At 57.0% G+C, this 13,038-nt stretch overlaps 1 protein-coding gene across 1 annotated transcript in view; it reads right to left on the bottom strand.

The window, feature by feature from the left end:
* RXRA (retinoid X receptor alpha) overlaps nt 1–12,641 on the bottom strand; it is a 38,258-nt gene extending 25,617 nt beyond the window's left edge. Inside the window, exons 1-3 of the mRNA XM_086475553.1 lie at nt 12,432–12,641; nt 7,334–7,484; nt 6,373–6,552 (exon numbers count right to left, since the gene is read on the bottom strand). Of these exons, the coding sequence (XP_086331679.1) occupies nt 6,373–6,552; nt 7,334–7,484; nt 12,432–12,641 (541 nt within the window). The remainder of the gene's footprint in view (nt 1–6,372; nt 6,553–7,333; nt 7,485–12,431) is intronic.
* Nucleotides 12,642–13,038: the final 397 nt, after the last annotated feature.

The raw sequence follows: 13,038 nt of genomic DNA, 5'->3' as shown, positions 1-13,038 counted from the left end.
TTCAGTTTCAGTTTCTCCATGCTTACGGCTGTAACGGTCGCCATCTGAATCGAATCAAATGAGGTTACTGTAGCAGTGCGATTTCTTGCACCACCCCAAGGTTCTGTGGTTTCTTCTGTTTTAATAATCAGTCTGACTGCGAGTAGGGGGGCGGGGGCTCAGGTGGATGGGAAGAGTTCTCTTCGTCTGAGCTATCATTATTTCCATCACCCCAAATGTTACCACCCCAGTCATCCGGAGACACCATTCATTTTTTAATTGGAACTATGTCGGGGGGGTTTGGAGATTGCGTTAGCATCAATTCAACGCGTTTTACCAGGTTTCGTTGTTTTAAATGAGATTCCTTAAGTTGTTTTTGCAGTCCTTCTGTTTTAACTGATAACAACAGCTCGGGAGATTTGCGTCCCTCAACCTCATCCTGTTAAGTCTCGTATTTTATGGGTGAATTTTCTTCTTTCCTGACAGGCAGTTTTTAGGCACACTCCCAACATTTCACAAATTATACCTTTATCCTTTCCATCTTTAGTTTAACCTTTAGCATCAGTTAACTGTTCTTCTACCTCTTCCCAGTTATGCCAATTATTATAAGCCCAAATCTCTGGGAAGGCAGGATTTGGTTGGACACCATGCTTTTGTTAAGTATTCAGTGATTTTACTTGTCATCCTGCTGACAACGGCAATTGGTCGCGGATGAAATATTTTCACACTGTTATGATTCAGCAACAATTTGAAGTTTATTGGTGGTGTGAAATAGATCAATAGCTTGAATTTTAGCAGTTCTTAATCATTAACCGATGGAGAGTTTAACAAGGTAATGTAGTAGAATACGTTATGATTAAAACAGCGACTTAGTTACAGATTTGAGAATGACCAGATTCACACTAACTTACTACAAGGTATGCTAAATTAAAGCATATATATATATATATATATATATAAAAAAAAACCACAGACAGACAGATAAACACATAGATAGGTAGAGAAATGGAGACAGAGGGCTAGCCTAGAGTTAGAACTTCCCTCTTTGAGTTTTGGGGGTAAATACTCACAATCCATCAGCATTCCTCAGCGGGCGACGGTCGGGTCCCGAGAAGGGTGACTTCTCGTCCCTGACCAGCCGTTCAGCGGTGCCCGAGAGCTGCGATCCAGGAGAGCTCCGAGGGTCTCCCTTAGAGTCACTATTTATAGGGTCCGAGACAACTGACTTTCCGCAGGTACTTTCCCGTTTCGGCCCAGCTCGGATGATGTCACGCCCCGGTGCTTTCCCCCCCGGCCGCGCAGGCCCAGAACTCGCCAGATCCCGCAGTTCTGGTATCACCCGCTTCGGGCCACAACCCGGGCAGGGCTGTGCGAGGCCTCTTTGTCACCATTGTCCTCCAAACAATGGGGGAAGCGGGCGCCAGGTACGCGCGGGGGGGGGGGCCTCCACGCCCCGGGACGCTGCGCGCGGCCTGGGCACAGAGGTACGGGGCTGTCAGGCCTCGCTGCTCCCCAGACAATGGGGGAAGCAGGGCCAGGTACGTTAAGGAGGGGGAGCCTTAACCCTCTGGTTCGCTGCCTTTTGCAGTCCGTGCCTGACGTGCCCTGGGCCGGTATGAGACCCGGGGAGGGGGGATCACATCGAGGACCCAGCGGCCCAGGAGCAGGGGGGGAATTGTACCACCGCAGGGACAAGGCACAGCTCAGTGACTGCTGTGTTAGGGCAGACGCTTTGCTCCAAGTCACTCCGGGTCAAAACACAGGAAAACTAGGGTCCCTTAGTCCAAAGGGATGTACCTGAGCAGCTCCATGGAGATATGGGGAGGTCTCTGAGGTGCAGACTAGAGTCGTTCCCTGCAACGCCCCAAGTCAAACCCTTCCCAGGCTAAACCCCTCAGCTCGACGGCAGTGCAAGCGGGAGAGAGAAAACCCACCCACAAATATAGGGGAAGAGGAAGAATTATCTCAGGCTGTGAAGTTTAATGAAGTCTTGAAGTTAGAGATTAGGCATGCAACCGGACAGACGGCGCCCTGGATCCTCAGAGGATGACTCTGGATCACGCCACGGCAGCCGATGGGGGCAGGCTGCAGCTGGGACATACCCAGGCCACCACCGTTACGCTATCTGCACCTGGATTTTGGAACAATCTTGGGGGTCACTTATGCAGCCCGAGACGCAGCTGCTGGGGGAAGACAGCCTTCTGGTCTCCAGATGGGCTACGAGCTTCCCGGCAGAGCTGCATCAACATCCATTTTACCTAGTCAGCATCAAACTTTGCTGTTAGTGCTCCACAGCACGCTCGGGCTGCAAGCTTTCGCTTGGCAAGTGCTAGCCCTGTTACCAAAGTGGGCAGCCCAGCAGGTCCTACGGAGACAGCCTGGCTCACACGAGGAGCCGCTCATGTCCGGAGGCAGCGCTGGGGGAAGGAGAAGCAGGAGACGGAGCGGGGCCGGGCTGCGCCAGTTCCCAACGTCTGCTCCCTGTGAGCCGTCCAAGGGCGGCCAGCGGGAGCATGAGAAAGGGCTCCTCGCTGGTATTTCCTGCTCGCTGTGCGATCCGGCAGCGTTGCCAGCAATGGTGGGGCCAGGACCTCGTCACACGAGATAGCGACGCGCTGCAACGCGAGGCCGTGGAGTTTGTAATCTCCGATGACCCCCGTCACCTCTGAAGTTAACCCCAGCTAATGGCACTGCATGCAAGTCGCCTTTATCCCAAGACCCTCGGTATTTGCTTCCACCTCTTCACAAGACCTCTGCCTCCCTAACTCAAGGGCAGTTTTCACTTTTTCTTTATAAGGCTTCTGATACACAGACACCTTAGACCCTAATGAGTAACAGATCAAGCAGAGAGAGTTATGCTTCTGGATGCAAACAGCCACCCCCACTATAATAATCTGTGCATTAGTCAAGATCCCTGATGGTAATCTTAATTTTGTTGACTATCCGGTATTTAGTGGAGACAGAGTACAAAAACCAAAGCTGGCAGTAATTCACAGGGGAAAAATGTTCCCAGTTGTTTATTTATTATAGCTGCAATACCTCAGAGTCCATGAGGCTCATTCACCGTGAATACGGTGTCAGGATCGATCTTAAATGTTTTTAACAGGCAGCAGCAAGAAAAGATGCACTCACTAGGAGGAATCTTCCACTTCTGCAGGCTTTCACCCCTTTAAGTCAAGGCTCGTGGCCCTGAAGCAACCCCCCATCCTCGCAGCAGTAGCCTGCAGCCACCCCCTGCCCCTCGCCTCCACAGGTATGCTGCTTCGTCTGCCCTGGCCAGGCTCCTCCCTGGAGCACACAGTCAAGGTCCATCCCCCTGGGTCTGCTCTTGGCACATTCACCTGGAAACCCCCCAAATGTCGGGATCAAACCCTTCCAGAGCTCCGTCAGCTGCCTAAGAGGTCCCATTGGGTTTACTCCTTTAAGCCAACTTCATAGCTACGTAGGAGACCCTTTCCTTTTATCCTTCTGGCACAGGTTTTTGGGTACGAATGTGGCCCTCACCCCCCTCCTTCCCAGCATCACTGCAGGTCGCAGCACTTCTCACCACCACGCAGGATGCCTTTCACAGTTATTCTCTCACCAGAGCTACAGTACTGACTTTAGAGGGGTTTACTGTACTTCCATGACATACAAATACCTTTGGGCTACGGGAGAGATACTTCCCCAGCAGGAATCTGCTATGCCTTTATGCAGCTATAAATTAGGTCTCCAGAGCAAGATATTTTTTAGGGAAATGAGGCCCATTACCCTGGCTCTGTTACTTAAAAGATGCAACAATTTACACTAGAGGATAAAAAGCCAGCTATGCTGTAAGGGAGTATTTAGGCAAAATGAATTAGCAATGCAGGATTTAGCCTGAAACTATTCCCCAAAACAGAGGTGATGGGGAGGCAGCAGGACTGGTGTTAAGGACAAGGACAAGGCTCCTGGCTGGCAAAGTGGACAGGCGCAGCAGTGAGCTGGGATGGATGCAATGAGACCTCTTTTTTTTGACAAATCAGGTGGATTACACATGTGAAACTCAAGAGCTGCTCAGAACCAAAGCTCAGTGAGATCCAACTTCTCACTTTCAGGTCTAGGACAACACTAGGAGATCTCCAAACCTGCGATGAGACACTGTGAATTTTCAGGTTTACAACAAGAGAGAGTTTTATTTGGGGACTGGGGGAGTTATTTCAGCTTTCCTACATGGGGACTGTACCCCAAACATCTACTGTCTGCCAACGCACCGGCTCTCTGTCCTTCTCTGAAGCTGTTCTCAAGCAGCACCGGCACCAGAAGACCAGCCAGCACTGCCCGAGTGCGCTTCTAGAGTTACAAAGATCCCATCTGTCACACTTTTAAATAATTGGCTGATCGTTATGAATTCATTTGGCATTCGTTGTGATAATGTTAATCAAGATGAATTAATAGAGTCCTCATACTGTACGTGCTCCCTGGGGAATTCCACCACCATTTCGAAATTAATTAATGGACCTATAATTTTAGTGGTGCTGCCCATGCAATCACCGTTAACGGCAGGCACGAAGCAGGTACCCGAGATCACAGGATGTCACTGCAGGCTGCGGAGCTGAAGCGTTACTGCTGGTGTTCCCTTCCCCACAGACGCTGGCTGGGGTGTGCCAGGGGTCTGACAGGGAAGCGGGTCTCCAGCTGCCGATGCAAGGCTCTGGAGGCAACGCCGGGGTAATGGGATGCTCCCCATCTACCTACACTCGCATTTCTCCCCTGAGGAGCAAGTGCTGCTGCTAATACACAGGAGACTTCGTGGCTTCTTTTTTTAGTCACCCAAGTCTCCCACAGCTGGAGAAGAGACTTTCCTCCTCCTGCCGCACACCTCCCACAGGACCCACCACGCTCTGCGAAGCAGCCAGGGCAATGCCAGCCCCTGCACACAGCACCGTGCCTGCACTGCACCGCTCACCTTTAGAGGCTTTTTCTGAATGTCTCAGTCTCTCCACTTAAAGACTAGAGGTCTGGTGGGCCAGAAAGCTTCGTTTCTGAAGGGTTAAGCTCTGCAGGGCCAAGGAGGTTTCCCCTGGGTGCCCCCGCCTCCCAACCCACTGCAGTCCCCCCACACCTTGAGCCGCGACAGCTTTGACATTTGAAGACTCCGCGTGTCGCGGGTCCTCAGGTAACCCCACAAATCGAGCGCGGCAGGGTCTGCTCAACACTCGGCGCAGCTCCGGCGCTGCCCTGTTTCATCAACGCTCCAGACAAGACTAAGTGCTCTTCAAAAGAGACCCCGGGCTGGAGCGCTGCTGGCCGCAACCAGAGCGACTGGGCGGAGGGATGGGTTTATCGGCCGGTCAGGGAGGCAAGTGTGGCTGCGAAGATGTAAGGGGAGAAGGCAGCAGGGAACTGAGCAGCACCACGGGGTCATTTTCACGTCGCGTCTGGTAAAAGCCTGTTCTGCCAGCAGTTTAAAACAGGCGCAGTCAGCATTTAAAAAGAGCATTTAAAAGAGGCACTGCCAGGGAGTTTTAGATCTTGCATTTAAATTCCAGCAAGGGGAGAGATATCTCTTACAAGACTGAATTTCTTTCTCCTTCCCAATGAGAAAAAAAATCCAGTATTCCTCCTGCTAGGGACTGCTACTGAGTTAGAGCAGCCGGTACTCGGCGCTGGTGCCCACGCAGCAGGCTCTGGCGAGAAGGACAATAATTCACCGAGTTTCCCCGCCGCGCCCGAGCAAGGTGTGCACTACAAACAGCCGGGACACACGCAGGAGTCGCTCACCTCCCCGGCAGCACGGTGATTAGTAACCGGCGGATTAAACGCGATCTTTATCTCGCCAGTGTCCCCTCATCAGCTCCGGTTCTCCAGGATGTGACACCCCGTGTTGCGTAGAGAAAGAAGGGCCAGGCCAGGTGGCAGCATCTGTCACCCAAAATGCACTCGAGCCCCGACAGCTTCCGCACCGCTGTTTGACGGGGCTCTGCAGGGGAAGGGAAGAGCTCGGGGCATTCGCCGTCGCTGCTCCCAACGCATGGCAGCCGGTGCGAAACGGCGAGCGCAAGGTCCAGGGCACCAAAAGACCTCGCGAGCGCCGTCTGCTTTCATTCCCCCCACCACCACCCCCGAGCTCGGTGCCTCTGGGCGCTGCCTCATTTACGAACGTGCAACTATTCCTCATCCAGGCACCGTTCTGGGACTTAGCGCTGTTTTGGAGCCCGTAAGAGGCCCTGGCTGTGGCGCAAAAGCAGAACATAAACCGAGAACCGCACGTTTTTGGCACCCCGGTGCAGGCAGCCCTCGGCGAGGCTCAGGCTGGCTCTGGAGCGCGTGGTGCTGCCACGTGAGCCCGCCGGAGGAGGCTCCTAACGAAGGGAAGGCCCTTGCAGCACCCATGGGTGCTTGGGGCAGGCTCCCAGGCTCTCTCTGCCTTACCTTCTCGCTTCATCCCCATCGCAAGACACTTCTGATAGCGGCAGTACTGGCAGCGGTTGCGCTGGCGCTTGTCAATCAAGCAGTCCTTGTTGTCGCGGCAGGTGTAGGTGAGGTCCTTCCGCACCGTGCGCTTGAAGAAGCCTTTGCAGCCCTCGCAGCTGTAAACCCCGTAATGTTTACCTGCGAGGGGGGACGCAACTCGGGTTAAAAGGACTTGCTGGGTGTCCCGGGTGCCCCCACCTCCCCTCTTTGCTCTCCCTCCCCACAAAGACCATCAGCTCTTCCCAGGGCCTCTCCCAGCCGTGTCTGGGGGAAGCAGAGGTTTCCTGGAGCCATGAGCAGAAGGTAAAGAGCAGCGGCTTTGCCTTGGCTTGACTTCCATAAAATCAGGACACACGACCCAGCCTGCTCTGCACCACGCACCCACCCTCCTCTTCCAGCCCCTGAGCCCGACAGGCGCAGGACGCGTCCCTAAGGACCTCAGAAACTAGGTGACCAGAGCACTTCTGGAGCAGAAAGCTTTTAAAACGGCGTAAGAATAAAAGGAATTAGCACATCTTATCTCCCAGGAGCGGAGAGACTCCATGTGAAGCACATCTTTTTATCTGGCGCTACGTGACAGTACCACTACGGCTCAAAAGATGGGTAGAGAGAGACACACTCACTAACGCCCTGCCTTCAGACAGGCTGTGCTGCTCAGGGCTGAGGCTACAATACCACTGCTAAGCAGAGACCTGGGGTCTCCTGGCTCGGCTCAGAGCCTGTCCCAGACCAGGCTGATCAAGAAGGGACTTTTCTTCCCCTCCTCTGAGGGCACAGGCAGCTCCCCTCCCGAGGGAGAGTCCCTGCTGCGCTGCAGGGAGCCATGCAAACCCTCGCCACGCTCTCCCAGGGCATCCACACACAAGCACAGCCCGAGCACGCCGCTGCGAGCCCCTCCCAGGGCAGGCACCAGCCTTACCTGAAGATCTGTCCCCACAGATGGCACATATGTGCTTGGTGAAGGAGGCCATCGTTCCTGAGGGATGTGCTGGCACTTTGAGGACTCCATTGAGCCCCAGGGGTGGCTTAATGTCTTCTGAGCTGCTGACAGGGTTCATGGGTGAGTTGAGCTGTCGAGACAGAAGCACAGCGCTCAGCAGTGAGCCGGGGCATGCGGGTGCGGGGCTGAGCCAGCTCCACAGCAGGCCCTGCCCATGCACTCGGACACGGGGCTGGAGGGCCAAGCAGGGGACAAGCTTCCAGTGGGGACAAGTACCACTTAAAACACCCACCCACAAAGCTGAACCAAGAGGAGGATTTGGGCACACGAGTCCAGAGACCAAAGGCACAAGCACTCCTCTGCTGCTCCGGCATAAAAGCCGACGCAGCTCTGCGCCGGGGCAGAAGGAGCAGGACACAGGCACCACCAGGAGCCCGCTCCTGCACGACTTAAGGAGGAGGCGAGTTCCTCCTGCACTGCTAGATGCCTACCCATGGCACAGCCACGGCACAGCCCCCATGGCCAGGTGCTCGCAAGCCACCCCGGCTTCACGCCTCCTCAGGATGCAGAGCAGGGAAGATGATTTGTGACGGTTCGCAGGAGAGCTGCTGACTGGGAGCAAACGCTTGCACAGATGATGAAGGCCAGGACACTCGTGCTTTTGCTCTGCAATTTATAGATATCCTTTCAGCGTTACCTCTCCAAACAAAAGCTTCACAAGAAATAAATAGAACCCAGATGCGGTGGGGCCTGCCTTTCCTGGGCTGGCTTGGGTGGGACACTTCTCTGTAGCTTTCAGCTTTCCAGCAGCCTGTCCACACACCCCTCCCTTCCCTCCCCCATGAGCTGGGTCCCCACCAGTTGGTGAAGAAAGCAGAGAACTGGCTGGAAGCTGGGTGCTGGCACTGCCCTGTGGCGCTGGTATTGAGTGAAGGATTCCTGAGCCGATTCCCACATCACCCTGTGCACCAAGGCAGGGCTGTTAGTGCCCCATGTACAGAGAGAAACTGAGGCACGGAGATGCAGGACTGACCCGTCTTGATAAGGGAGACAAGCTCACAGCTCAGGGCAGGTTCAAGGAGGTCTGGCGCTGGACAGAGGAGCCAGGCTGGGTCAGCTCAGGATGAGAGTCAGCCAGGGCTGCAGTGGCTGTCCTGGGGACCAGCCTGCCAGGGACTGTCACAGAGCCTCCATCCCTGCCAACTTCTAAATCCAGGTTGGATACACAGGATTTGTGCTTCGGTTTGTTGTGTTTCTCTACCCTAATAGTCAGCAACTGCTCTTGTCACAAATTAATTCAGGGAAGTCCCAGGGCTTGTGATCTGTCAATTAGAGCAGCGCAGCCTGGCTTTAAAGTCTCCAGGCTGGTGGGAAATATTTGGCAGGCAGATGACTAATAACTAGAGAACAGAGCAAGGTAAACCCACCCTGGAGAAATGTGATGGATCTGCCTCCCTCTCCCGCCCTGCCTGTGCCAGCTGATGAATCAAAGGCAGCTGGGACCCAGTGCAGATGAGGGATACACTCCCAGGCTTTAGCTGCTCTTTCAGTTACGCTGGGAGAGGGCAGAGAGAGGAGGGACAAGCGGATCCCCAGGTGGGAGATCTCTTTGGGATCTGTGGGTCCACAGGCACAGAGCTTCTCTCTGTGCTACCTGTGAGCAGGGGCGGCCACCGCTGCTGCGGCACATCCCTCCACGGCTTCGGGGTCACCAGTTCCAGGACCGCCTCCCAGTGCACCTTCTGGGAAACGGAGCCATTTCCCAATTTCCCTGGTGCAGCTGGTGGCTGCGGCTCGTGTCGTGCGGCGTCACCATCCGCGTCCCCAGGGCAGCGAAGGGCAGAGGCCACCGGCCGCCTGCTGAAGATAAGCCTTTTGCCACCCCTTCTCCCAGCGGCACACGGAATCTGCCCAAGCAGCCCCTCGAGAGCATCTTGGAGGGGAACGATGGGCAGAGCAAGACGGGGCAAGCGCTGCACCCCGCTCCTGCACCAGCCCAGGAGGGCGGGGGGGTCCCGCCACCCTCCGCAGCCCCGTGCATCAGCAGGATGCCCCGGTCGGAGCTGAGTCAGCCTCGGGCCAGGGTGGGGGAAGTCATCGGTTCCTCTCACGACGCCAGCCTGAAACCTCAGCGGATGCACCACGTGCACCTCGGGGTTCCCACACGGCCCCGGCGCCTGCCCCGTGCCTTCCTCTCCCCGCCGGCGGCCGCTCGTGCGGGCAGGGAGGAGGCAGAAGGGGAGGCAGCGGCCCCCCGCCTTGGCACAGCACTTCTGCTCCGGGGTAGGACAACTTCGGCTCAGCAAGCGAGCGCGGGTGAGGGAGGAACCAGAGCTCTGCTTCCCCCAGTGACGCCGCGACTCCTCGGCTCCTTTCCCTTCCCTGTTCAGTTCAGTGCGCCGGGGACCAAATCCTGTCCCTTCTGGCAAGCACAGCTTTATTCCTCCTCCCATCCAAAAAAAACCTAACCTTTCTCCAGTCCCCCAGGCACCCTTACAAAGAGCATTGTGCAAAGGCAGAGAGCAGCTCTGGAAAAGCCTAATCCCACACGTCTGATCTCTCCCCGCTCGCCCCCAGGCGCCCTGAGCTGCTGCCAGCGATGCCTGGGGCGGCTGTGCCGGCACAGCCCTTCGAACCGTGTGGAAAGTCCCTCCCTTTCAGCTCTTACTGAAAATCCTGCTTTTTTTCCCCCGTTTTCCCAGAATTTTTAGATAAGAGGGTTTAAATACACGTTAAATCCCACTAAACAGCAGAGCTGCTGGGCCTAGCCTCCCAGTCCGGCTGGGACCTTGCTCACCACTGCAAACCACCCCTGCTTTCAACTGGCTCCTGCCCTGCACACCTTACCCCTGGCCCAGCTCAGCACCAGCATCCCCTCCCGGAGGGGGCCTGGGGGCTCCCTGGGTGCTGGGATCCTGTGGCAGGACACCCCGCCTCGTGCCCTGATTTTGGAGATGCATTTGGAAACCAGGCAAGGTCCTGGAAAGGCCACAGTGCTGGAGGGAGGGCACCGGGAGCGCTCTGAGCATCCTCTGGTGCTGGCGCTGGGGGCTGCTGGCTCCTCACCTCCACCAAACCCAACGGGAGAGGGGGAAAAAGCACCTTGGCTTTCAGGATCCCGCCAGCTCCTTCCCAGTCCAGTATCGGCCAGCAGAAGCTGGGGTGGAGGGGACCCACCCTGCGGGACCCCACCACACCTCGCACACCCCGTGCCCTTCTGCTCTGCTGGCTTTCCAGAGGCGACGAGGCATGGTCTGATGGCAAGTGGCATCTGCCATCTGATTCAAACCACCTTCCATCAGTGCCATCCCCACCCGGCGACGGGGGCCACACGCCTCATTACCCCCGGCGCTTTGCCGACCGGTGCAGCGGCGCGGGGGCCGCGCTCCCCTCCGAGCATCGGCCCGCCGCCTGCCCGCACCCTCCTCCTCCTCCCGTCCTCCTCCACGGGCCCAGGTAGGCGCCTCTGCCCGCTGCAGGGACAGGGACGGGGACCTAATGCGCCCAGACAGGGAACAGATGGCAGGAGCCATTAGGCTGAAGACCTCCTAACTGTCACCTCTAGGAAAACCACTTAAGACAAGTCCCTGAGCAAAGGACGGGGGTGCTTGCACCGCGCCGAGAGGGCTGGAGCCACCGTGCTGCTAGCTCGCTCCCCGCCACCATCTGACCACGCTCTCAATTCCCCTTTCTGCCCTGTGGCTGCGTTTTATTTCGGTTCCCCCGGCTGGCCGGTCCCTAAAGCAAACCGCGCCTTATAATTGACGCTGGGGGTGCATCGCCCCTTCCCCGTTTCCTCCCTGTTTTGCGGCTCACCCCTGCGTTGCTTCACACGCCCCCTTCCCACTTCTTCCCCACCATTTTGGCACTGGCGTTGCTAATTTTGTCGTGGCCGCCCGTTCCCAGGCACTGTTTCAGTTCCCCTTCCCTCAGCCATGAGACAGGAGGTGGCAGGGCTACCCCACGCATCTCCCGCACCAGGAACCCAGCCGGATCCAGCCACACCGGGCTGTGGGGTGCAGGTCCGCCCCCACATCCATGGGGGCCAGATCCTGCAGGGAAGAAACCCATCAAAAGGCAAACAAAGCTGCCGCCTCTCCAGTCAGCACAGGGACGCTGGGCCCTGGGGACGCTGCCTGGGGGTCCCCCAGGGATGGGACTCAGCACAGCACAGCCCTCTCGAGCCCCGGGGGTAGAAAGACCTGTTATCTCTGGAAATAAATCGGGCCAATATTTAAAAATAAAGGTGCCGGCAGGTGCTTGACTCCCAGAGAGGGCCCGGAATAAATAAACCCGCAGCGAGTGGCAGGTGGTGGCCAATTCCTTAATCTGCCCTTTTACTAAACATATACCGTGTGAGCAGCCAGCAACAGGTGGCAGGGGCTGGCCAGCGCGCCCCGATCTTGCTATTTTTAAAAAGAGCTTATCTCTCTGCAGTTGGGAGCTTTTTTACATAATCTTCAGCCAGCGAACGCCAGTCCCGCCCCTGAAAGGGACAGCGGGCAGGGGACCCCTCGGCACGTGTCCCACGGGCTGGCCCTGGAGGGGATGTGCTGCTTCCCAGGGAGGGGACAGGACTGTTCAAGCAAGAAGCACGGGGTGCAGAGAGTCCTAGGGGGGGCTCCGGCTCCTGCCACAGCTACACCAGCCCCCAGGTGACCCAGGGGTAGTCACTGCTCCCCTTTCACCCTCACCCCAGGGCCGAACAGGGCAGGACTGGAGGAGACAAGCAATGGGAGGTGATGGATGGCCATACTCTGACTGTGCTGGTCCCTTGTAGCCCACCCAGGGCAGCCTCAAAGGTGGCTGCAGCCGCCCAGCTCTGGCCAGAGGAGCAGGATCCTACTGGAGCAGGATGCCTCCAGCTTAGTTTCCCCCCTGGGCTTCTGCTTTTTGCCTCCCTTCAGCATCTGCCTGCGCTGCCTGCGATGGGGTTTATCTCCCTCTGCTTGCCCAGCCAGCGCAGCCTCCTGCGAGCCAGGGCTTGCAGTGGGGAGACCAGAGCCCGTTCTGGATCGGGAAACCCACGGAGGCGGCTTCTTCCTGGCAGCGACATCCCCCACCACCTTCCCCTTACCTGCGGGCTGCTGGTGCCGAATCCCAGGCTGGGGGTGGAGGGGACGGACATCGAGTGCGGGCCCATGGGGGAGCTGATGACGGAGAAGGGAGGTCCCATGCCGTTGATGGGCGAGCTCAGGGTGCTGATGGGCGAGTGGAGCTGGCCCGGGGAGCCCAGCGAGGAGCCAATGCCCGGCCCAATGGACGGGTGGAGGGATGGGGTGGCCATGGGCCCCCGGCTCGTGGGAGAGTTCAGGGACGTAGAATTGACTTGGTTGGAGAAATCTGTAAGAAAGGAAAGAGAGAAAACGGGGCTGAGTCTTCCATCTAGGACAGGCTCTGACACACCATCGCCCCAGCAAGCCCCGAGCAGCTGCCCCCCGCTCCTCGCGCTGCCGAGAGGCTGCTTTTCAACCTGAAATTCCCAACGCATCCTCCATCCTTCAAAACCACCTTCTGCCACAGCACCCACTCAGGCGCTGAGAGCATTTCCACCTCGAAAGCCCGTCGTCACTGCCCTCCTCCATCTTGCTCACCCGCTGTAGCCCAGCTCTAAACTCTGCCACGGAGGCAGCATCGCTGCTCCAGCTGATGCACGGGCAGCAGCTCCACCGTGGGAGCGGACG

The sequence above is a fragment of the Leptosomus discolor genome, chromosome 19 (genome assembly GCF_034619465.1).
Source record: "Leptosomus discolor isolate bLepDis1 chromosome 19, bLepDis1.hap2, whole genome shotgun sequence".
Classification (NCBI taxonomy): Eukaryota; Metazoa; Chordata; class Aves; order Leptosomiformes; family Leptosomidae; genus Leptosomus; species Leptosomus discolor.
The sequence above is the reverse complement of the archived record's forward strand: the minus strand, read 5'-3'. Positions and strand labels throughout refer to the sequence as shown.